Source organism: Rhinichthys klamathensis, unplaced genomic scaffold (genome assembly GCF_029890125.1).
Source record: "Rhinichthys klamathensis goyatoka isolate OS25496 unplaced genomic scaffold, OSU_Roscu_1.1 h1tg000011l_1, whole genome shotgun sequence".
Taxonomy (NCBI): domain Eukaryota; kingdom Metazoa; phylum Chordata; class Actinopteri; order Cypriniformes; family Leuciscidae; genus Rhinichthys; species Rhinichthys klamathensis.
The window spans coordinates 1,618,869-1,645,619 of record NW_026606564.1 but is presented as its reverse complement, the minus strand read 5'-3'; the positions used below and the strand labels follow the sequence as shown (position 1 = coordinate 1,645,619).

The 26,751-nt window shown below is 37.0% G+C and overlaps 1 protein-coding gene across 1 annotated transcript; it reads left to right on the top strand.

Moving 5' to 3' along the window:
* The first annotated feature begins 3,428 nt into the window (after window positions 1–3,428).
* scp2a (sterol carrier protein 2a) lies at window positions 3,429–24,442 on the top strand. The gene is made up of 16 exons (XM_056263652.1): window positions 3,429–3,523; window positions 4,382–4,436; window positions 4,531–4,602; window positions 6,873–7,004; window positions 7,308–7,372; window positions 7,444–7,570; window positions 7,666–7,729; window positions 7,854–7,940; window positions 8,964–9,114; window positions 9,933–10,080; window positions 10,169–10,276; window positions 16,719–16,872; window positions 18,035–18,131; window positions 18,610–18,739; window positions 21,146–21,225; window positions 24,263–24,442. The coding sequence occupies exons 1-16, from the start codon at window positions 3,473–3,475 to the stop codon at window positions 24,356–24,358; spliced, it is 1,617 nt and encodes a 538-aa protein (XP_056119627.1). The 5' UTR covers window positions 3,429–3,472; the 3' UTR covers window positions 24,359–24,442.
* The last annotated feature ends 2,309 nt before the right edge of the window (window positions 24,443–26,751 follow it).

Sequence of the window (26,751 nt, the reverse complement as noted above, 5' to 3'; positions counted from 1 at the left end):
GACCCGTTTAGGCGTTTCAGAGTCGATTCTTTCTTTTGAGAAACAATAACTTTATTTATCGCGTGCTCTTTCGTCTTCATAACTTTGCAGAAAGCTGCATTACACATTGCATCAAAGGGAATATTCGAAAAAGCATTATAGGGGCACTTTAAATATGGTCTGGAAAAGTATGGAATTTTGAAATGGAAAATGTGTAGGAACCCTGTTAAGAGTTTTTTGTGCTTCTGAATCTGGTGTGAGACGATGGAGTCGCATCTCTGATCAATGTACACGTACGTTAAATTGAAGTTCTAAATTTGTAATATTATAAATGTTTAAGTTTAATATACTCTCCCAGAATAACCTACAGTATTGCAGCTATTGAGAGGGCAATTCTGGAGACTCTAAATGAACTGGACATGAAGATCAATCACCTGACTTCAGTGGTCCAGTCCCTTGCAGGTAACAGCCGTTCCAATGCTGGTGGTGGACAGTGAGGATGATGGCTTTCCTCTCACATCCATGGAAGAACTAGATAATCTGGAAAGACGATTATCTGAAAGAGGGATGATGCAAAAGATGGTAAGAATCATTGCCATTGGTAGGTTTAAAGGAGAACTCCGGCGCAAAATGAACCTTTGGTCTAATTACACATTGTTACCTAGTCAACCGTTATCTGAGATTTGTTTTCATGATTATCGAATGTAAATAGTTTTATCTCTACAAACAGTTTAGCCTATAAAGCTAGTATAACGCTAGTATATTGGGCATAGTGTAATGACAAATAAAAATCGCTTGTTAATACCACTAACAAGGCTCAAAATAGCCCCACACTAACACGGTAGCATAATGAGGGTCCCTACCTTCAAACCGAAGCATTGAGAACTTTGTCAGTGTCCAGACAGTTTAATAAGAAGATATTTTAAACATACAGTCAACTTCGCGTATACAGGCAGGAGCCATCTTTGAAATACAGTCTTTACCAGTCGATCTACGAACGCCGATCCAAGCCTGCTGTTCGCGCTCACCTTATCACAACTTATAGCTCGTTCACATTCTCACCAGCGCACTTGGATCGGCGTTCGTAGATCGACTGGTAAAGGCTGTATTTCAAAGATGGCTCCTGCCTGTATACGCGAAGTTGACTGTATGTTTAAAATATCTTCTTATTAAACTGTCTGTACACTTACAAAGTTCTCAATGCTTCGGTTTGAAGGTAGGGACCCTCATTATGCTACCGTGTTAGCGTGGGTCTATTTTCAGCCTTGTTAGTGGTATTAACAAGCGATTTTTATTTGTCATTACACTATGCCCAATATACTAGCGTTATACTAGCTTTATAGGCTAAACTGTTTTTAGAGATAAAACTATTTACATTCGATAATCATGAAAACAAATCTCAGATAACGGTTGACTAGGTAACAATGTGTAATTAGACCAAAGGTTCATTTTGCGCCGGAGTTCTCCTTTAACAATTGTAATTTGTAAAGTAAATTGTGTCCAGTATATATATATTTTTTTGTTTGTAATGGTTTGATATTACCTTTTATTTTTAAAGGTGAACAGATTATCCATCAGTGGAGGACACACCCTGAAAAAAACCAATATGGAGAAACTGTTCCAAGGTCTTTGGTCCTGTAGCCAAACAAGGTGGAAGGGGAGAAAAGCGAGGGATAAGGAAAACAAATATAGGAGCACTCTTAATAGGCAAGTCCAAAATGTCTTACAAATATATATATATATATATATTTATATACACACACACACACACACACACACACACACACAAACACACACACACACACACACACACATATAGCAGCCATATGCTGTTTAAACGATGTAAAATGTTGTTTTACAGACTGGAATCCTGTACTTCCGTCGCCTACAGAAGCAGAGGCAGAAAAGCACGTCAAGGATTATCTCCGCTTGGCTCCAGGGAGAATGCCCTCTTAAAGCCGCTTAATTGTGTTCTTTTTTATCCATTTTGTTTGATCATTTTAAATAATATATATATAGCTATAAATTAAAGGTTATTTTCATTCACTGATAATAAAAACATTCAAATCATAGATGACTGTTGTGCGCTTCATTCTGAGTGAAAAACACTTGGGTTTAGTTATCATACTTATCACTTATCGTAGACACATACATAATTAGTGTATCTGTAGTTTTTTATCAAATGTGAGGGAACGTGTGGTGGCAATTTTAATGATATTCATTGATCTTTAGTTAAATATAGATGATTCAAAGAATGTCACATGTGTGTCTCTCACTTGTAGTGAGAGAGGATTCTGTTTATGTACCTGGGGAGGCAGAAGAGGGAGACACTCCAGAGAACAGACGAACAAGGACCTCTGACCTAGATGTCAGAAGGCCACTTAGTGCAGGGGAGCTTAGTGGGCCAACTAGTGACGTCTATGGAAAACTACTGGGAGGAAGGCTCTGGGGGGAAGAAGGCCTTGAAACTAAGATAAAAGCTAGTTCAGTCTGTCTGGGGGTGTGTCACTCTTCTGCACAGGGTAACAACTGTGTATAAGACTGCTCCTATTCTTGCAAGAATAAATACTTCTATTTTATATAATTTGACTCTGAGTGTCTCTTACGCAGTGATGTTTGTTTGAGATGAATTTTTGCCACAACAAACGTCTAACATGTCTAATTAAAAACGACATCTATGCTACATAAATCAGATGTCTAACAGACATAAGATTATAATCGTTAACATCTCTAATACGTCCAATGGATGTCATTTGAACGCCTGACAAGGACGTCTATGCGACGTATTCCAGATGAGCAAACGCCCTTAGAATTACGTCTTCCAGATGAAAACGCGCACATCAAACAGACGTCTCTGAGACGTACGTGTGCTATCTGGGACATTAGATCGTCATCATATGTTTATAACTTATTACTCTGTTTTTACATTTATTTCTAAAAAGTTACTAGTATTTCTATGTTAGTACTTTTTGTAGGTACTATGGAAAATATACTATTCCAATAGTGACAAATGTAGTTTTGAATCAGTAAATAATCCTTAGATACTGTATTTGTTTATAAACTGGACAAATCTCCACTGGACATAACAACTGATATATCTTTAGTTTCAATGCTATAGAATTGTTAAAATCATACTAGTAGCAACTGTTATGGACACTATAGTGTCTAATGAATAGGTACTAGCTATGAATAAGTCCTAGTCACTCTTAGAACACAGCCTAGTTGGAAGTGGTTTTAGGTTTTAGGTGTTTTTAGCAGGGTGTTGTCATATATGATCATACATGATGTCCCTTTTTCACTTACTTTTTGTCGTAAATATCGAGTTGACTGATCAGTGAGGATAGATCGCCATCTGTGTGACACTCGCTACACTGCACCCAGTGGTCGGTCGGTGTGTTTATAAGCTGCTGCTGCTGTGAGTTTGGCTACATTGTAGCCTAACTCTACATGCTGTAGTGAAGTCCAGTTGAGCTGTCACAACGCAGACCTGAAGATGGCTACAGCAAGAAACAGGGTTTTTGTTATCGGGGTGGGAATGACCAAGGTAAACACATCTGATTGGCCTTATATTAGCGATCTGTTATTGTCTGGTTTAATGCAGCCTAGACTGCTCTTACTGTTTGATCATCATACTGTGGTAAAGTTACAGGCAAATCCTGAGTTTTATAAAATAAAAAGTATAAAGGTATTTGATATCTGTTTTCGCCGAATATCACGTTTGATTAAACTATTACACTAATTTAGAGTTAGCATAGTGTTTGGTTAGTAGCTGTACAGTAACTAGCCTTATTGCTAAAGGCATATTACATAGTGTGGAGGTTTAGTGTTCAAAATAAGCGTTTTATCTCCATTAAAAAAGAGTTAACGCTATGCAAAGTTTCTTATCATAGATTCACTGTGCGCGTGTGTGACTCTGATCTTTGTTGAGTAACTTGCACTAGTACACAGTGTCCTTTAGACTTTCACAGAAACGCAAAGTGGATAATCTGTAACCCTGAATTGTGTCATCACGTGAAAGCTCCAAGCTCAGCTCAACCTCAACGTTACATTACGGTCGTTGTATCAAAGTAACATTGTTAGAATAAATATGATTATTATTATTGCGGCCCCTAGTGACGCGGAAGTATGATTTCAGTGGTGGTACTTTCTTTGTTGTTTTTTATTTTTTACATAAACATTATTTGTATATCACATCCCTTCATAAATAATATAAGTTTAATATAATAATATTAGCCTAATATATAATATATTTTTAATAATAAGTATAATACGTTTTATTGGGTTTTATTTGTCCCAATAAATCTAATTAACAGAATATGCACTATTAAAATTCCAGGCAACTATTTAAACTACATAGCTTCAAAGTGTCATATTTCAAAGATACTTTTGTCCTGTTTTTCAGTTTGAAAAGCCGGGTGCGAGAGACATCGATTACCCAGACATGGCCAAAGAAGCAGGTGCAGTTGATGAAGCTCAACTGTTACTGTAGAAATATGAATTACTGTAGAAATATGAATGTTTTGTTCTTGAATCATTTCTGTTGTGGCACAGGGGAGAGAGCGCTGACGGATGCTGGAATAAACTACACTGCCATCCAGCAAGCATGTGTAGGCTACGTGTACGGTACGTCATTCTTAAGTCAGCAATAGATATTGTATATTTCTATAACATGTCAACATTGTTATAATAGGGATAGTTCACCCAAAATTCTGTCATTAATTACTCACCCTCATGTTGCTCCAAACCCGTAAGACTTTCGTTCATTTTCGGAACACAAATAAAGATCTTTTTGATGAAATCCACAGACAGCTACGCCACTTTGACACTTCAAAAAGTTCATAAAGAGATCGTAAAACTAATCCATATGAATTGAGTGGTTTAGTTTGTCCAAAAGTTTCTGAAGTGACTCAATCACTTTATGAACAGATTTAATTTAAGCTTTTATTTACATATAAACATTGATCAGCGAACATAAACAGAAGCTCAACCGAACCTGCGTAATGCGCGAGAACAAACCACAGTGGTTCAAATATGCTACGTAACACGAGAATGAACCTCATTGGTTCTTGCAGAAGCTCAAACGTGCTGCGTAACACGAGAATGAACCTCATTGGTTCTTGATGAAGCTCAAACATGCTGCGTAACACAAGAATGAACCTCATTGGTTCTTGCTGAAGCTCAAACGTGCTGCGTAACACGAGAATAAATCTCATTGGTTCTTGCAGAAGCTCAAACGTGCTGCGTAACACAAGAATAAACCTCATTGGTTCTTGCTGAAGCTCAAACGTGCTGCGTAACACGAGAATGAACCTCATTGGTTCTTGCAGAAGCTCAAACGTGCTGCGTAACACGAGAATGAACCTCATTGGTTCTTGCAGAAGCTCAAACGTGCTGCGTAACACGAGAATGAACCTCATTGGTTCTTGCACATCAAGCAAAGATGCTTGAGCTTCTGTTTATCACAACTGATGTGTGTGTGTGTGTGTGTGTGTGTGTGTGTGTTGTTGATGAATGTTTATATGTATAAAAGCTTAAAGGGGTCATATAATGCCATTTTTTGTACAAGCTAGTATGATTCTTTAGGGTCTAAATTAAAAGTTTGTAATATACTTTAATTAAAAATTCTCATTAGTATTGTAAGAAAACACTTATTTTACTTGGTCAAAAACAGCTCTGTTTTCAGCACGCCGTTTCAGTGCATATGACTTTAAATGATAATGAGCTTCGCTCACTCCGCCTCTCATGTCCGTACACCGTTTGTAACACAATAACACAATAACCATAACGCGTTGTTCAGTATAAACGTGGGATTATGAATTATATTGAGAACATCATACATAGAAAACATGCCGTAATGTACCCTGAGTGTAAACCTTATACCATTCATTGTGAAGCGTGCAGCTTTGCAAAGATTAATATAAATATGAATATAAAGTTTAATAAAACGTTACACTCACTTCAGTTCTTCTGGAGGTTCAGCAGGAACACGAATAGCTGGTACCGATCCTTTTTCCATGAGCAGCTTCTTAGCAAAACCAGCTTTATACCCTCCTTTATAAAGCAGTCTGGTGAGAAATGATTCGCGCAAACATGAAAGCATTGACGTTGCTCGTGGGGAATATTCCCTTCGAAAACAAAACTCAGCCACTGCGTCTTCAGCGGTTCGGATTTAGGAACATTAAAATGACTGCTGTGTTCGTTATTACACCCAAGAACAGAACACCACAATCGCTTAGACGCCATTCTGCTCATAGACAGTGCTCCAGCATATCAACAATGACCGCGCCGGTCCGCGCAGACTATGATTGACAGCTCGCTCACGAGCGAGGGCGGGTCTGTGTTGAAACGTTGCTGTCAATCAACAATCATGGGAGGGGCTTCCGACCGTGTGACGTCACACGGTCGAACGGCTTGATTTGAGGCAGGGGAAAACATATATAAGGAGATTAAAACAAAAACACTGGATGGATTTTTATCATTATATGATGGTTGTGTACAGGCACTGCCAACATACATTTCAGTACAATCAATTTGTAAAAGTGCATGTACCATTATATGACCCCTTTAAATGAAATCGTTCATCTTATAAAGTGATCATGTCTTGGACTAAATTTGGACTAAAACACTCAATTCATGTGGATTAGTTTTATGATCGCTTTATGAAATTTTTTAAGCGTCAAAGTGGTAGTTGTGTAGCTGTCAATGGAGGGACAGAAATTAGTCAGTCTTAATTTGTGTTCCGAAGATGAACGAAAGTCTTATGGGTTTGGAATGACATGAGGGTGAGTAAATAATGACAGAATTTTCATTTTTGGGTGAACTAACTTTTCAATGCCTTACACGTTATCTGATATCAGTGTTGGATTAATGTGTGTTTTTCTGTATTTCTCCAGGTGACTCGACATGTGGCCAAAGGGCTATTTATCACAGTCTGGGTCTGTCAGGGATCCCAATAATTAATGTTAACAATAACTGCTCTACCGGCTCCACAGCGCTGTTTATGGCCCGTCAGCTCGTTCAGGGAGGTGAGATGTTCATCATAGTGCCTGCTTATACTGTACTATACTATGAGTTTAGTAATTTTTTTGATTATAAATGAAATTTCATGGTTGATAATGTCAATTTTGATACCACAGTAAATGCTATGATATTAAACATACACTTTTTTTTAATAGTGATATTTTTGAATCACTGTTTCTATTTCAATAGACTTCCAGCCAAAAGTTTGGAATATTAAACATTTTCTAAATGTTTTTGAAAGAGGTCTCTTATGCTCATCAAGACTGCATTTATCTGATCAATTGATCAACAAAAACTATTGCACTCAGGTTTGGCTGATTGTGTTCTTGCCTTGGGCTTTGAGAAGATGGAAAGAGGCTCACTATCCTCAAAGGTACAGTACGGCTCACAGCTCTTTTATAATACCAGTGATGAAGCGTCTCACATCATCTCATGGGTTTGCAGTACATGGACAGAACCAACCCTATGGACAAGCACATGGAGGTGATGATCAACCGTTATGGGATGGCGGCAGCACCAGCTGCACCTCAGATGTTCGGCAACGCTGGTAGAGAACACATGGAGAAGTACGGTACGATGTGGGCGATACTGTATGTGGACTTTAGATTGATCCAGGAAACTGCAGTCTGGTTCCTTTTGTAACAGAAGCTGTCTGTCATTCTCCAGGCACAAAACCAGAGCATTTTGCTAAAATTGCTTGGAAGAACCACAAGCATTCAACCAATAATCCGTACGTTTGAACGACAGCTTGTTATAAAGAAAATACCTGTTTATTTGTATGCAATAATTCCTTACCTTATCCCAGATAACAAAAGACTTCTGTTCTCTTTCTTCTCCTCCACATTCACTCTCAGATACTCTCAGTTTCGGGATGAATATAGTCTGGAGCAGGTCATTAACTCCAGGAAGGTCTTTGAGTTCCTCACACTCTTGCAGTGTTGGTAAGTTGAGAGCCGTGGCGATTGAGGATGTTGCCATAGTTTGAATATCCACAAAAGCAAGGCGATAATCAGTATTCAAAGTTAAGCTCAATATAGACTTGTAGCATTTAAGTATTTACCACAAACATAATTTCTACTGTTTGTCTTTTCTTTGAAAAAGCAAAAATCTGGGTAACAGTGAAGCACTTCAATGAAAGGGAGTCTAAAAGCTTTAAAATGCATGCTGCTGTTTCAACAGTTTAGCCACAAGACATATACAGTCTGTGTGTTTATTAGTGTTTTTTATTGAAGGTATAAAGTTCCAGATTTAATTAGTTAGTTTGATCTTTCCTACTGTTCAGTGACTGTCTATCCTTTGGCACATGGGAGATTAATGTGCCATTAAAATTGAGTTAAAAGTTGATTTGCTTCTCCAATTGGTTGATCGGTTTTGCATCTGGCATTTTGACAACAAGCAAATGCTTTTTTAGAAAACAATTTAAAATGTGCTATGTAAGGTACTATATTCTTGTTTTGCATTTGAAATTTTATTCTATTTATTTATTGCTTCTACATATTAAAATGACTATAATTTAACTAAATATTTCTCTTTTTCAGTTTATAATGATTTAATTGATGATTTTATTTATCTACATTTTAAAATATGAATTGAATACATTTTTGAATATATCTGTTTTTTCCTTTTAAAAATTATTAAATAATTATTAAATTGATAACTTATTCCTTATTCCATTTCATTCAAGCGTCACTCCTCCATACAAATTTAGCCTTTTTTTCTGTAGTAATCTATATAATGCCTCAGATGCTGTTGGTTGAGCTTAATATATGTACTGAACAATGTTTTTTTTAAAGCTTGTAAATCCTTTCCATGGCGGTAATTATTTTGACTCATAAATGTTATTATTTTACATGTCAAAAAGTATTTTGATTGTATTACTACATACAGTAACTTGTTACAAATGGTGGGTCCATCATCCTGTTCAACAGAAGCAGATGTTTATATCGCCTCTTATTTTCCCGTAGCCCGACGTCAGACGGAGCAGGAGCTGCAGTGCTGGCCAGTGAGAGGTTTGTGAGGAGGAACGGACTGGAGAAAAAGGCTGTAGAGATCATCGCTCAGGAAATGATCACAGACCTCACCACTTCCTTTGAGGAAAACAGCTGTATAAAAATGGTAAGAGTAGCTGATACTGGCATCTTGTTGACGTCACATGAAAACGTCTAGGTTACTAATGTAACCCCTGTTCCCTGAAGGAGGGAACGGAGACGCTACGTCAGAAGTAAACTGATGAATTGGGATCTCGCCTGAGAGCCCAATCACTTTTGAGCGATAACAAAACACGATCGCTGCAAACCAATTTTGGGGTTCAACGCATTCAAATATGCGTTTCCGCGAAACCATCCATCTTGAACGGGAGCTTGTGCAGTAACCTTTCGCCTTTCTTGGGTACGATGAAGTAATGATGGCTGTAAAACCCTTACCTCATGTTGGCTGGCGGGACCGGCTCTATCGGGTCATTTGCTTGTAGGACTGTGATCTCCACACGAAGGACAGGGATATCTTTGTCCACCACTGAGGTGAAGCGTACGCCAGTCTGATTGTCCGAGTGAGCCAGCGAGACCTGCTGAGGAGCTCTAGCCAGGCCCCCAGACAGGGCGCAAATGGGACCCTGTGTATTAACCGAAGTAGCTCTGCTGGGATATAGCAGAGGGCACTCCACCTCTTTCGAGGTACTCGAGTCTCGATCTCAGCATCACGATGGTCATCTTCCCACAGTGGGTACATGACTCATCCAGGAACGCCACCTCAGCGTGCTTACGGCCCAGACACCTGAGCCAGCGATCGTGACTGGTCTCACTCTGCAAGTTCATTGGCTTCTTTTGTTACCATTTAAAGGTGATTTGGGCTCTCTGACGTAACGTTGAACGTGAGACAACTATGAGTTGTCTTATCTCTAATGTAATGTGTTTTTCTCCCTCTGTCCACTATAGGTTGGCTATGACATGACCCAGCTTGCAGCTCAGAAGTGCTTTGAGACGTCCGGCCTGAAGGCGTCAGATGTTGATGTCATCGAGCTGCATGACTGCTTCTCTGCCAATGAGCTCATCACCTATGAAGCTCTGGGACTGTGTCCAGAGGGTGAGATGGACGGCTTCACAAGCACACTTTTCTTGCACGTATTTTTAAAAGCAGAAGTTTAGATTAGCAGCGTGTTTGTGATTTGTAGGTAAAGCTGGTGAGCTTATTGATCGGGGTGATAATACATACGGTGGCAAGTGGGTGATAAACCCCAGTGGAGGACTCATCTCAAAAGGACACCCGCTTGGAGCTACAGGTAGGGTTTACCAAACACACCTGATGCCATTAAAGGAATATTCACACAAAAATGTACAATTAGACATCATTTGACTTACCATCATGTCACTCCAGATCTGTTTAAATTGGATTCTGCTGTGAAACACAAAAGGAGAAGTTTAGCAGAGTGTTCATGCTAGGGCTGGACAATTAATCGAATTTCTAATCGCGATTACGATTACGATTACGGATGCCACAAGTTACAAAAAAAAAGTCCACTTTCATTATTCTGCGTGCTTAAGAGCTGTTTAGAGCATGTTACGTTGTGAGAGGCGGATCACGACTACTTCAGAGAACCCACCACAATAGGAACTACCAGTGACGTAAGTGTACGCTGAAATAAAAAGTCTTTCCTGTCCTGTCAGCCTTTACTGCGCTAGTAGAGCGCACTCTTCAATTGCACACGAATATTCGGTTTTGGCCGAAACTGTTTTGGAGGTGCAAAATCAGGTAACGCTTCCTTTTACAGTCCTGTTACCCATGTACATACTATGTACTTATTATAGTAATTACAATTACTGGGTAATAACTAGGTACTAACTAGGGCTGGGCGATAAAACGATAACGATATGTATCGCGATAGACACGTGATCGATATCAATAAAAAATGTGTTCGATAAAACGTTCGATATTTTTTTTCTTCGTCGGAAGAAACCACAGGTTGCGAAGCAAGTTTGGTTGCATTAACAAAGGCACTCGCTCTCTGGTAACCTAGCAACGTAGGGAGTGACACGCTCAGGCAATCATGTGTCAGTTTGGTTGCGCCATCGTTGTCTCGTGCTGCTGGGTTCCTCTTCAGTAACAGGCGATTGATAAGCAGAAAATGAGTGCCCTCATCTGCATGCCATGCAGGCTAGAATTGCGAAACATTATTGGATAATTCGCTCTATTCGCGGTTGATGTGAACACAGCATAATGAACAGGCTGCGATGTCAAGATTGCAATGCTGGAGTGTGTGTGTGTGTGTGTGTGTGTGCGCGAGAGAGAGAGAGTAGGCACGGGCGCGAGAGAGAGAGACACGCGGGCGCGATCGAACAGTGGAGACATAAAAACATACTCCGTCATTTTGTTAATACAGGACATCATTCAGTCTGCAAAGTGTTTACTTATATTTGTGTAGGCCTATACTCGCAATAAAACACAACATTGTGCTTTTGTCACACTGTATTTCTTGTCAAACTGTAACCTACAACTGTCACACACCGTTTTAAAAGCAAAACATATTTATCCAACCCCTTTGTAAAACAGTCTGTGTGTTCCATCTTTTGGACATTCATCATATCGCATTGGTTTTCATTTCTTGTCCTCAAAACAGAGCACTAATCTGTTTATTTTTAAGTTACACATTGATCAAAAAAGAAAATGAAATGTGTTGGTAGTATTATTTTATACGGAAATCAATTATTTATAATTCTGATGAGAATAAAGTTAGGGTTAATTAAAATTAAGGACAACAAATATATTGATCTGAAATATAGCAAATTAATTTTAAATTCATTCAGGTACAATTACCAAACATATCTCATATCGATCTTTTTATTAGTTTAATTAATGAACCAATTATATAAAACTATTATCAGTGCACTATAAATAAACTGGTTCTATGCCTTTATTAATAAACCTTATTTAAAAAATACAAGGCTTAAGACATTTATAAAAATGCCTTCTATATTTCTGTTTTGCTTTTCACTCCATTGTACCGAACTGTGATGTCTCAAAAAAAAAAAAATCAAGCAGGGGGCACGTACGATCAGGTTTGAGAGTTTGCAGGTCTGTTTGTGAATTTAGACTTATGTTTACATTTTAATTATTTGAGTTTTCCATGGTTGTGTTGACATTTCTGTCTTGGGATTGTAATCAGAGGAAGGTTAAGTTTAAAATAAAAATGTTTAAATGTAATATATATTTTTCTCCTGGTCCTTATTTTAAATGGGTCATAAAAAAATCAATAATTATCGATATCGACCGATATGAAACACTGATATCGTGATACAGTTTTCAGCCATATCGCCCAGCCCTAGTACTAACCCTGAACCTACCCCTAACCCATGTACTTACCTTATATTAGCCAGTACTTTCTAGGTAAGTACACTGTAAGTACACGTAAGTACTGTACTGTAAAAGGAAGTGTTACCCAAAATCATTGACCAAAACGCTGAATTAGTGCTTTTGTGCACATAACGTGGATAAGCTACAACTAGTAAACATGTCAGCTGTGTGAATGCGAGGGTGTGAATGCTATTTCATCGATGCACTATATTATATATTCGGTAACAATTTACAATAAGTTCTCATTTGTTAACATTAGTCAATGTATTAACTACCATGAACTTATAACGAGCAATACATTTGTTACAGTATTTATTAAACTTTGTTAAAGCAGCACTAGGTAACTTTTCAACCTTCATAATATATTTCCAAGTCTCTTGTGATGGTACATCGACTTACAATAGGTTGAATGACACGTCTGCCATAGCCTGACGGGGTCTGTAGCGTTTTTAATCGTACTTTTAAACTTCGGGTTTCGGGTAGTAACCGGCGAACAAAGAGAACTACAAAATTCGACTGCTTTACGGCATATACGTCACTTCCACCACCACCCCCACTTCCTTAAAATCGGACGTGCGAGCCAAATGTTATAGTCATGGCCGAAGCAGCACAGAAAAACAAGAAAGCAAAGGTTTTATCGGAGCAAAGCAAAAAGAGAAAAAGAGAAAGTGATCGGGTTAAAGGCAGAACGAGGATCAACATTGGGCCAGCATTTTCTCGCTGGCATGAGCTGAAGGAGGAGGAGGGGTGCCCGACCGATGCGGACTTGGCAAAAAAAATCAAAAATCAGATGAAAGCCTGTGTCTAAACGGCGTGCACACGTTTGGTAGGGGCTACATTCTTGCAAGTAAATATATAAGATGTACAAAATCATATTTTAGGATACCTAACATGTCTGTGATATTTGTTTATTTGTCTTGCCTCAAGCTATAATGCAAATCGATTTGTAAAATTTGCAGATTCATTTATGGTTGCTTGATATTATAATATTGACGATATATGGTTATTATCAACCACTCAAACATTGCATTGAAGTATCATATAGATTCAGTAAAACGGTAACCAATAGACTAGGCTACTATAATGACGCTGGCTTGTAAACGTGATCATCGCGATCATTTGTCGTTAGAAAAAAATAAAACCCATGAAATTATATTCATATGACATGCTGAAATATATGCCACTGTACCTGGGATGAAGACATTTCACACGCGACGCAAGCAGAACACCTGCATGTGACCTCCTCCTACAGTGTTCAGGGCTATCATGGTTGTCAACAATTGCACGTGCACGTAGGATGACAGAGTTTACGACAGTAGTAGAGGTCTAGAGGACAATACTGTTTCCCAACTGTAGGGGGACCCCACCCCGAGAGCAAAAGTTCCCTGGTGTTACTTTAATGTTAGTTAATAAAAATGCAGTCGTTCATTTTTTTAGCTAATGTTAATAAATGCAACTTTTGATTTTAATAATGTATGAGTAAATGTGGAAATTAACATCAACTAAGATTAATAAATGCTGTAGATGTATTGTTCATTCTTAGTAGATCCTCATGTTAACTAAAGTAGTTAACTATAATTTAAACTGGCATTCCACCAGCAGAGGGAGTCGCGTCTCTTAACTAGTGAATCAATACTAGATTCAAGCTCCTAGTGCTTGTGTTCTTAACGTCATCCTTTTAAACCATCCAACTATACATACAAACATTACATAATAATAATAATAATAATTTGCGGATCTACCGGGATCACCCTAAGAAAAATAATTTCCACCCTAGAATTATCCCAGTACTAAATATAAATGAAAGCAGTGTTTCCTGTACTGCTTTTCTGCAACGGCGCTTCGATGTGATGACATTTAAAAAGTGTACATGTCTTTCTAAAGGTTGTCCTTGTGTGTTGCACTTAGTGTAGTCAGCTTGATGAACAAATGACTCCTATGAACTAGTTCTTGGTGACTCAAAAACACACAGCACAACAAGTGTAGCCTGTTTTTGTTTCTCCATTTCCATTCAGAGGTCCTCTGAGAAAGATATGTCTGGGTTTGCGTATTGTTTGGCGAGCCAATTCTCCAACTGCCCGCTCCACTTTCATCATGTATAATAGACCATTTTGCCACCCGACGAAAAAATAAAAATGAAATCAATAAGAAAATCCCGACCAGCAGATGATTACTTTGTGGTAATGCAGCTGTTTCGCATATTCATGGAAACGAATGTGAACGTCAGGCCATAAATCCACAGGAACTATGCATGGACGCTTGCTTTTGTGTTGCCACCCCTCATAGTACTAATGCCATCCTATAAAATAATTTAATAATAATTCCTAGATCCGCCCCTGGTCCAGTTACAGTGATTTGACAGTTTTTCCTGATCCTCTTGACTCTCAATATTTTCAATGAGGAGTTGGGAATCACAGGCTTGCACTGGCTGACTGAAAAGGTCTTATTCTAAGTCCCTTATCCTGTAGGGGATAATGAGCAAAAGTGCAAGCAGTTTAGCCCATCAGGATAAAATGCTCAGCCTGAGCGTTAACTCACGAGTCAGGACCGGTGGATTAAGGTGAGGTGTCATGTCATCGGCCGTCCAGCGCTGCAGGAGCACATCAGTTCGCTGTAGGGGGTCTTGACCTAACTTGACTGTGTGAGATCATAGAGTTTAGAAGGTACCCATCATCATCCATCGTCATTATTATTAAACATTATCTACTTCCAAAAGAACTACTACCGGTCCTACTCGCGCTAACCATAGATATATACACTAGATGTCGCCTTGGGGTTCTAAGCATGCGTCAAAACTGCCGCCATCTTGGAACAGGGGTCTTGTCATAAGAAGGAGCTAGGTAAGGCTGCTATCTCCGCCTGTACTTCGAATTCATGGATTTTCGGACTTTTGTGCTGCGTATGGATGTTCACACAAACGAAATCTGAACAAGGAAGAATGTTTTTAAAAAATATATAATTTTTTTTATTTTCTCTGGACTCAATGATAAATACATGTGACCATTGGAACGAACAAAAAAAAAACTTAGAAAATCGCATTCATGACGATTTATGGTGATTTTATTTCCGCTAGACCTTTGCCTACATTGACGCTTATGCATTAAAGAGGAGGAGCTCCCCTGTTCCATGATGGCGGCTCTATTGACGCATTCGTTCCAATGAACTGCCGTAGCCAAGGCGACATCTAGTGTATATATAATCGTTAATTTACTTGTAAACATGTTCCCATTGCCATGTATTTTGTTCTAATGTCACAAGTAGTAATCTCAAGGTTTACTGTGTTTTTTGGGGAGGAGCGTGCGCAGTCTAAACAAGGCTTGAGGTTTACATGCGCAGCTCTTACTGGCTTACGTCCGTTACATCAGCCACAACTTCAGTGTTTGAGGGCGGGACAAAGTAGACGTTGTTCGCAGGCAGCCAATGAAGACCATAGACTGGAATACACTGGAATTGCTGACGACTCGTTTCAGGCAGTTCAGAATCGATTCTTTCTTTTAGGAGACAATAACTTTATTTGTAATGCACTTTGAGCTTTGCAGACCTTTTACATTCTTAAAAACGTACGTGAAAGGTAATGTTCAAAAAAGCATAATAGGGCACTTTAAAGTAATTACTTAACATTACTTACCGAAAAAAAAGGAAAACGTTATTAACTGGTTAAAAAACATTTTCACTCTGCAACAATAGACCTTAGTCAGGGTAGCAGCATAGTTCATTTTTGTCAGGAATGAAAGTGAGATGGCGAGAGAAAGAAATACAGTGTTTTCAATTGAATGTACTGTTTGCAACAAAATGCCAATTGTTCATCTTTAATCTCAGTAGACAAAAATAAAACAAACATTTTAAGTAACATGTGATCTAGGATCTTTCATGCCATTATAAAAACACCTATCCCTCACCGGTTTGATATTCACTGTGGTGTCACCCTAACCAAGATCCGTGCAAACATTTTTATAACCTTTTGTTATATATTGCATTCTGCAAATATATATTTTTTACAGTTTTTGTTTTTAGTGCTTAACCTTTTCTAATCCCTGGTTTTTGGTCATTGCATGTAAAGAATATGTACATGCATAGTTACATGTACAAGAAGCTGTATGCCTCTGTACGATGACAAATCTTCAGAGTTTTCATTTAAACTCATTTCTTAGATTTTTATTTATTAGATTTTATTGAAATACACTTTGGACAAAGACCTTCAGGAAAGTTCCTGGTCCACTTTATTCCATTTTTGCATTTTTTTATTTATTTAATGAATTATTAGAGGACAGAAAATCAACAGGTCATAGAATAAAGGAGCAATGAAGGGAGATGGCTGTGACATTCAGAGCGAGTGTGCGGTGGATGAACTCTGGCCTGTTTTCACGGCTCAGGTCTGGCTCAGTGTGCGGAGCTGTGCTGGCAGCTGAGGGGGGAGGCGGGGCCTCGGCAGGTCCCCGGGGCAAAGGTCGCCCTGCAGCACAACATCGGTCTTGGTGGAGCGGTGGTGGTCACTCTCTACAGGATGGGCTTCCCTCAAGAAACAAGGTATGTTTAAAACTAATACGTCTTTTAACAAGCATTGAGTATCCGGCCCAGATATAGCCAGCTCACCCATATGATATATACATTCAAAATTCTGTTTTTCTAATTACTTTCCAAAATCCCAAATTATATGTGTATTTATGGACCACTATTTAAAAATGTTGGGTTTGATAAGATTTTTAAATGTTTATGAATGAAGTCTCTAGGCTGCATTTATTGTATCAAAAATACAGTAAAACTGTTATATTGTCAAATATTATTACAATTAAAAATAATTGTGTTCTATTTTATTTTAAAATGTAATTTATTCCTGTGATGAAAAAGATGAATTTTCGTCAGCCGTTACTCCAGTCTTCAGTGTCTTCACTTCAATATGCTCATTTGATGTTTAAGTAACATTTCTTTTTATTATTAATGTTGAAAACTGTTCAAGCATGATATATTAGTTTTCAGAATACTTTAATGATTTAGTAAGTAATGATTCTATAATTGAATGAAAACAGCATTTATTTGAAACAGAAATATTTAGTAAAATCTTAAATGTTTTTACTGTCACTTTTGACCAATTTAATGCATCCTTGCTGAATAAAAGTTTTTTTTTTTTTTTTTTTTTTTTTTTTTATAAACAGTCTTACTAACCCATGGTAGTGTACATTTCATTAAGAATTTAATTTATTAATTTGAATATATATATATATATATATATATATATATATATCTTTGATTTATACAAACCTTTGGTTGCAAAATATCAATGTTTGTTGAAGTTTATCCATTATCATGTATTCATGGTCTTTAATTATATAGGAAAATTTACAGCAAAAAAAAAATTCAACAGTTCAATTAGCTTTTGAAGGTCTAGGCTTGTACGATTCAGCTCTATTGCATGTTTGTTTAAGCATACAGAAGGTGGGTACAAAATCCAAGGTACAAAAGATTATATTTCTCCTACATGAGTACATATGAGTCTATATGATTATATATGTGAAGTTTTCAGTTATTACAGTATCCAAGAAGTGATTTTTACTCTCTCCATGTAATATTGTCAAATATTACACTTTGTTAAATGCTGTAGTTCTTTTATATACATTAGAACTAGACTTTTGGACTTGGTGCACACCATATACCAGCAGTGATGATGAACTTGCGATGTAAACTTCCCCAGCTCTCGGATCGCTGCAGTGCCCACCAGCGCGTCCAGTGACCTCAAAGGCTTCAAAGCTCACACCGTCTTTCAGGAGATCGAGAAGAAGCTACAGGAGGTAATTCATCAGGAATGGAGATCTCACACATTATACCATGCAAATAAGACTTTAAATGAAATTGTTAAATTGTTGTAGAAATAATTTGTACAAGTGTAAGATTAAAAATAGTACAGTAACACTGTAAGTGAAGTCACTTACAGTGTTACTGTACTATTTTCAATCTTACACTGGTACAAATTATTTCTACAACAATTTAACAATTTCATTTAAAAAGTCATTTGAGCTAGGAATATTATTCTTTCCAGAAAAAGAGCCACAAGGCATTGTTCATTCTTGTCTATCTGCGTGTGTCATTTTATTTTGTCAAGAATATTTATATTGCAATTTCAGTTATTTTTGTGACATTGTTATTTAGCTTGATTCATGAGTTGTTTGTTAACAGCCAATTTCTGACATTATTTTCAATTTGCTTTAATAGTGAGAAAATACTCCAATTTGCTACAGAATTATTCAATGATGCCATTATTTTTAACAGGAGGGTGAGGCGTTTGTAAAGAAAATCGGAGGGGTTTTTGCCTTCAAAGTGAAGGATGGTCCTGGTGGAAGTGAAGCATTATGGGTTGTGGACGTAAAAAATGGCAAAGGCTCGGTGACCAACGATGCAGGTGTGTTCAGATTTTTTTCTCCACCTCATTGTGTATTGATGTACTATCAGAAAATGCATTTTATATAAAAAACCTACATAGTGAAAGCATATTATTTCAAATTTCTATAAAAACAAACTTTAAAAGTTTAGGGTCAGGACGATTTTTTATTGATTTATTTAGCAAGGACGGATTAAATTGATCACGAGTGAGTGAAGGGATGTAATTTTACCAAAGATTTCTTATAAAAAAATAAATGCTGTTCTTTTCGACTTTCCAATTATCAAAGTTGTGCATCACAGTTTTCGCAAAAATAACTGTTTTCAACAAATACGTGTTTCTTGAGCAGCAAATCATCATATCAGAATGATTTCTGAAGGATCATTTGACACTGAAGACTGGAGAAATGATGCTGAAAATTCAGCTTTGCATCACAGGAATAAATTATGGTCTTAAATATATTACAATAGAAAACAGTTATTTTAGATTTTAATAATATTTCATGTTTTTACTGTATTTTTTTGATCAAATAAACGTAGCCTTGGCGAGCAGAAGAGACTTCTTTCAAAAACGTAAAGAAATCTTACCGATCATCACAAACTATTAAATGGGCTAGACATCTTAGTTAGGACAGAAGCAGCTAAAAATGTATATATATTATAGTAAATAATCTTTTTCTTTACCAGGGTACCCGCGGGTCTTAAAAGCCTTGAAAAAGTCTTGAATTTGATAATCTCAAATTAAGGCCTTAAAAGCCTTGAATTTAGTATACAAAGTCTTGGATTTCGTTACAAAGGTCTTATATATTTTTTTTCCTTTGCTAGGATTAAGTTCATACCGTAACAAAATTAACTGTTCTGTTACTAATGTAGGCTAATTCAAAATGTATGCAGCGTTGAGTGCACCTCGCGCTCCACGTCATAGCAGAAAAAGCGAAAGCGTGCGCACCGTTACTATGGTTACTAGGCAAGTGAGGTACATAACAAGATAGCCTAGTTTAATCCGCTGTGGCCACAAATGACAGAATTTAAACCCCAAATAAGAGCTTTTCTGTTAAAAGAACATATTTTCTACCCGGTCTTTTCAATAGTATCTGGCAACCATGCGCGCGCGTTCTCTCTACACTGCTGAAGAAGCGCGGATGATCTGAAAACACAGACAAGCTGGAGTTCAGCGATCTTTATTTAAGATTTTCTACTTAAATTCAAGTGTCATTCAGTCGGTCTGTGTTCTGTCACGAGCCGCTTGCGCTGTTTGTAAGACTAAATCTGCGATCAAAATGCAGGCTGATATATCCACCAGTGTTCATAAGAGCAAGAATGCAATGTTTCCCGAATATCCACACGATTTCAAACGTGACATTGATTTTATACAACAGTAAAAAAGAAAAGAAAAAAGGGTAACATTAAGTGATGTACTACATTTAAAACAGCATTGTCAGGCTTGCTCTGTTTTGCAACGAAATATGTGGCTTTGAACGAATCGTGAGATTCAATGAATGAATGACTCAAAGACTCACTCATAAAGATAGTGAGAATACTGCCACCTACTGGCGATTTTAATGTTTTTTAACATTGCAAATTTAATGAACATTGTTTTATTTAAAGCATTATTTCTTTTTTTCTTTTTAAGGTATTACAAAGGTAAAAAAATGAAATGTAAAAATGTATTAAAGGGGGCAAATCTTGTCCCTTAATAGAAAAGGTGTGACTGCACCAGGGGGTACGGCACTCTAAAACATTGGAGAACCAAATTATGTAGAACTGCACAAGTGCTACTGCTAAAGAGTGCAATGTCAATAATTTCTCATAAGCTTAATTGAATTGGCCTAGAGAGAATAATTATTATTACATTTTCTGTCTAAAGACTACATGGCTATAAAATAACTACCAAAAGTAAAGTAACTGCAGTTTGAATAAAAGTTGACAAAAAATGCAAAGACTTTTCGTCAACGACAACTATAAAAAACAGGATGACTCAAATGTGATTAAGACCAATAAGCATTTCCGTAAATCAAAAATGGCTGCCAAAATTAACACTGGCCTACATACACGTGCGCGCTACAATGCTGTTGCGTATGTATCCTGATAATAATATGGACATAATATGACTGATAATTTAAGTAAAATGTTTTATTTAATTCAAGTAGCCTCCTTGTACATAATTAGTTTCTAGGGTTTAAAATGTATACAGATTTGATATTTTCCCCTCATACTTCTGTCGGAATGGGTACGAAGTTGGCATTGAATTTCATTTGAAATGGTATTAAAAAGGTCTTAAAAAGCCTTGAATTTAAGTTGGAGGATCCTGGGGGTACCCTGTTTACACACCAAGCAGTCATTTGATAGATTGAACTCTAAATTGAGTGTCTCCAAGAGCTCTTCTTTTACAAACAGTCTGATGATTCTCTGTTTACTTTCCACACAGGTAAGAAGGCTGACTGCACCATCTCTATGGCCGACTCAGATATGCTTGAATTGATGACGGGGCAAATGAATCCACAAACGGTACGTTTTAATGATGGTTTATTCTTAGTGGTCTGTTGAAATCTTGTGCTTTTATTCTTTCATTAAGAAAAAGAACATTGGATCTGTTCTGATAAGCTGCTGTGTGGTCAGTTGGTCAGTGTAGTTTAAGGGCTAAATAAGGTTTGTGAGCGTCTTGGGACAGAGCCAGCGTTTCCAGGATTAGTCCCTCTTAAACCTTGTCCCATGACCCACAGACACACTGACCATTCGCCTGGCCCGCTAATTCAGCCTTCTCAATGCAAGTATCTTACAAAATACGGCCAACACAACATTTATAATCTGTTAGGCCTGCATCAATATTGACAATTTACGTCTAAATTATCTGACTTGTGTCTAAATTATCCAAAAGCCAAATAAATCCCATAGACCTACATTTAAGGATGAACCCAAACCATATCTAGAGATCAGAACGTCATATCTTGGGGGTGTTTTTTTTCTTTATTCACTTAGATTCCGATTCACAAGCTCTCGATTCAATTTTATTCAGATTCCTTTGGTCATCATGTCCATTTTGCTTCAATTTGAAAGATATTCTCTGTCAACTAATGCTGTAAATTATAGTTAAACCTTGGAACATTTTGAAAATATTTTTTTATAATAATTTGTTCGTGAATCAGACTACCGGTACTTTGATTGCGCTGTATGTTTTTGATTCATTAAAAGAACCGGTTCATAAGAGTCATTTGTTCATGAATCAGGCTACTCAATGTATGTTTTTGATTTGTTAAAAATAACTGATTTATAAGAGTCATTTCATTGTAAATCAGACTACACTGATCACTTTTTTTTGTTTTGATTTGTTAAAAATAACTGGAATCATAAGAGTCATTTGTTCGTGAATCGGATTGCGCTGTATGTTTTTGTATGCATCAAAGGGTATTTTCTTGCCAATATTTTTGCGGTGTGCTTTTTTTAAAGCTTATGTTAAATTTGGCCTCCAAACTTAAAATATGACATACAATTTGGCTGTGGGGTTGTAAATTCAGCATCCACTGCTGAGAAGTGGTGCAAGAAACACTAGCATATAGAGTGGAATATCATTGATATCCTTCAAATGATCATGAATAAAGAGAAAATCAATATCTTTATCCAGTCATAGAAAAGTTAAAAATCTAGTTTTAAAACCTGTCCAATGTTCATTTTGAATCAAAAGTTGTGTCTTTGCACCATAATGTAGCCTTTCTGATTAGTCTGATGTCAGAGATGACCTTTAACCTGTAACGTGCAGTCCATAAAAGTTAACTAATCTCTATGGAAAAAGATTAACATGGAGTCACTTTGACATTGAATTGACCTGGCTTTAGCTATCATGACATGCATACAGTATTATGTTGCAGATTTATTCAAAAAGTCCTATTGCCTGTTTAAACATCTCTTTTGACATAATCATACACAATAAAATACCCAAAGCCTCCTGACACAGAATGTTGACTTTTACGCAATTCCAAATTAGGCTAATGGCGTCTAATGTTTCCTCCGCATGGAAAATAGATTGTTTTCATAAGTCCTTTGAAATGTTTGTACCCTGTGATTCACACCCATCTGTGTTGACCCAACCTCTATCATGTCTGTCCATCTGTGGAACTGCATCAGGCATCAGATGGTTTGACTGAAGCTTCATCTGAAAATTAGCCACTCTTTTTACAGTAATCCTGCATAAAGGGAATCGTTTTCAGTTTAATCCGGAGCTCAAATCCATGGAGAAACGGTCAAACGTAGAAAAAGTCAGATGAAACGTTGGGGGAGCAGTGATAAAATAAAACTTATTTTTTATCCTTCATTTTTGTTATAATGAGAAAATATTGTTTTGTAATATATTATTTAAAATTATTCTATGTATATATAGTGTATATAAATGAAACATTGGAAAGTGTTACTGTTTTTTTTTTTTTGTTTTTTTTTTTTTATATCTATAGTTTTTATTTTATTTCAATTTTAGTTTTAGTTGACAAATGAAAATGCCAAATGTTGCACTGAGCACTAGCGGACTAACTATGGCTCTGTTACACCTGGTATTAAGATGCGTTTTGGCCGATCGGATCACAATTGGAGGACAGGTGTAAACGGGGTCTAAACCGTTTTGAGCTTGTCCACTTCGACCACTTCCAGAGATAGTTGAAAACACACTCGACCGGATTGCTTTCGTAGTGTAGACGCTCATGTGGACGAATGCGTTCGAACAGCCACAAAAGCCCATCTCCTCTCCATCTACTGACTTATTGCGTAACCATTATGGGAAGCGCGCCAAACAAACGGGATATACAATTTGTCGGCTGAAGACCCAAGTTTGGTTTGAAGATGAAAAACGTACCAAGCAATGTTCTCTCGCTATTCCTGATTTCTAACACGCACTCCGTATGTTTTTACATTGCCTCGTTCGTGTTCATTCGTCCATTAGATCAGAAGATCTGGGGAAAAAAAACCTTTTCACATCCATAGACCCCCTTCTTTTGAATCAGGACAGAAGTGGTTGAAAGTGGACAGAGACGGTGTAAACGGGAATGTGTCTCCCTCGTCTACCTATGAACCGATCGACTAAAATGCATCAGAATACCAGATGTAAACAGGGTCTATAAGTAACTTTGCACCTCCATGTCAACTGCTAGTCATTAGAGTATTAGTAGACTGTCTGCTTAACATCTGCTAACTCTTTATTGTGATGATTCCCCAACAGACATTCTATTGACTAAGTAACTTTGCAACTACATGTCAACTTATTCTACTAACCCGAACCCTAGCAGTCTAATACTCTAATGAGAGTCAGTTGACATGTAGTTGCAAAGTTACTTAGTCAATAGAGTGTCTGTTGGGGAATCATCACAATAAAGTGTTAGCAGATGTTAAGCAGACAGTCTACTAATGTGTCTAAAGTGGACAATCGAAATTAAGTGTAACCTTTATTTTAAGTTAATGTTTATTTCATGTAACAAAAATGTTTTGGTTGTAATGGTTTTAGTAGTACAGTAACCCTTATTTGTAAAGCCCTAATTTGTTAATCTTGTACTCTTATTTAAAGGCATTTTTCCAAGGAAAACTAAAGATAACTGGAAATATGGGAATGGCCATGAAACTTCAAAACCTTCAGCTGACAGCTGGAAAAGCCAAACTGTGAAATCACGTCTCTTGAACAGGAAAGTGGCACAAATTCATCCAAATGTGTGGAGAGGTGCTTGAATAGTTAATTTCGAAAAAATAATTGTTTTTTCTGTAATGTTCTACTATAACAATGTTGTTGGTCATTGCATAAACGTAACTGCAATAAAGCATACTGTATTTTAGTAACGTATCTGAAAGACACAAGGATGAAGATAATGTTGCTGTTAATAACTGTTGTAAATCATAATAATCTTTGGCAACCACAAGAGTGATAAAAGTACAACTTTCCCCCTGAATCTTATAGCATCGCTGGCTTGGTAATGTGCATCTAATTGACTAATATCAGTTTAATAGGTGGAATTCTGCAAAGACTTATTTGGGACCTTCATATCTACTTTGTAGTGTCAATTCAGTTAACATACAAGTAGAGAGTAACAGACCTTGATACTTCAAAGGTATATTGGGTATATTATCAATTTTAAAGCATTTTGTATAATTGTATATTAATCAAGTTTGTAAAAAGACACATTTCTAATAAATATTCAATTTACTTCAAAACATGCTGTCATTTTCCTATAATGTTTATAATATACAATAATGTAATGCAATACAGGTCCATCCATTAACTATCTATCGCTGCATTGATCGAGTAATAGCTTTTCATCGTCACTTGCCACAACTAAAACGACGTGGCCAATTTCATTCATCCAGGTCATTCTTGAATGGCAAGCAGTGTTCATTTGCTTGTGCACTTTATTTTCCATAAGTTGAAGAAGATTAATTACTCACCTGCTGAACTGTTTTCTCAAAACAGTTTGACCTACAACTGCTTGCCTAAAACTTTGACCCCCTTATGGATTCATCCTTCATCTGCAAATGGCATGAGATGTGGGCTACCGTTAGCGTGTTTATTTCTACATTACAGTCATGACTGCATCAAATCTACCCTCTGTTCTCAAAGAAACGCTTATTAGCAAACCGCACTGGCCGTACACAACATAACCAGCATTTGTTTAGAAGGAACAATAGGTGTTTTTCCCCTTTTCCTCTGGTTTTGTCACTTCTTCACCCACGACTTTGAAGATGTAATTGGAAATTTGTTCATTTCAAAGTATGTGGATGGTAATAGGTCTACTATTCTGTTCTTAACCCTTTAAGTGTCACCCCCGTTTTTTTGAATATACATGAAAATGCACATTTCGAACTTAAATGGTTGTAATTCAAGAATGCTTTGGAATATAGACGTAAGATTGGTCTCGTTTTAAAGAAGACATTTGGCAGATTTTTGTAGAAGTGAAATAAATTAAGAAAGTGAAACAGAAAAAAAGTTATAGAAGTTTGAGTTTATGAAAATGTACAATGTAAAAAATATTATTATTCATATTTTATATAAAATATATATTTTCAAAACCTGGGCAACTCTAAAACTGCAAAAAAAAAATCAAAGCCAAAAATCTGAACAAATTGTGTTTCAAATTTTAGGTTGATATCTGAAAAAATGAGCTTTCAGTAAGATTTTGTTTGGGCGCAGTACCAAACTTTTTCACTAGGTCACAACCAGACTCCATTACTGCCCATATAAGGGCGCCTCCATTTCCAAATGTGTTTTGAGTGATTTGAACCATTATTTCCACAATTTTCATACAATTTATGAAGTAGACATCCTATTCAGAAGTAATATGAGAAGTTTGGCAGATTTTGATATGAATTCAACCTCTAAGAAACATAAAAAGAACGCGCATGTGCGTTTTAGCTTCCTGCCACATCACAAATGGTGAATCTATAATTTCTTTCTTTATATTTAAAAAAATTCAGACCTTTTTTTCTAAAATAATTGGATGGATGCTATCTTTTGAACTCTTGGCATGAAAACAAACTGAGGTTTCTACCCTTCTTTCATGATTTTTCATGTTCAGCACTATTTCAAAATAAAGGTCTAAACACGCCTTAGGAGTATGAAAATATTCTTGTTGCAAATTGATAAATTACGGCTCCTCTGTAATTTATTTTGAAAATCAATCACCAAATATGGAAACTAGAGATAGTAAGCTTTCAAATGATATTTAGTTTGTCAAGATTGGTTTAGGTTTAGTATAGGATATTATTGTTTTAAAAATGTAATGGATTTGGGCCCACCGGTGGGCCGGTGCCCAAGTAAAGCGGATTAGTAAAGCTCATCAGTAGAACGAACACAGTCTGAGTCTCCGAACATGAAAATCTCCATGGTAGAACAAGAAGCTTTCACTTTTTTTGCAGAATACCCATTACCCAGTTTGTGAGTCCTGCAATGCACCCGCCCAATGGCAGCTCTGTTTCCTGCAGGGCTTCAGCTTGTCCATGTGGCCACACAAACCTCTCTCCCTCCACCTTCTGCTCATCTCTGCAATCGTTCCTAATTACACATCCACA

Coding starts and splice junctions, on each gene's coding strand:
- scp2a (XM_056263652.1), top strand. CDS start 3,473: ATGGCTACAGCAAGAAACAGGGTTTTTGTTATCGGGGTGGGAATGACC. Junction 7,571..7,665: donor AGAACACATGGAGAAGTACG/GTACGATGTGGG, acceptor GTCATTCTCCAG/GCACAAAACCAGAGCATTTT. Junction 9,115..9,932: donor AAAACAGCTGTATAAAAATG/GTAAGAGTAGCT, acceptor TGTCCACTATAG/GTTGGCTATGACATGACCCA.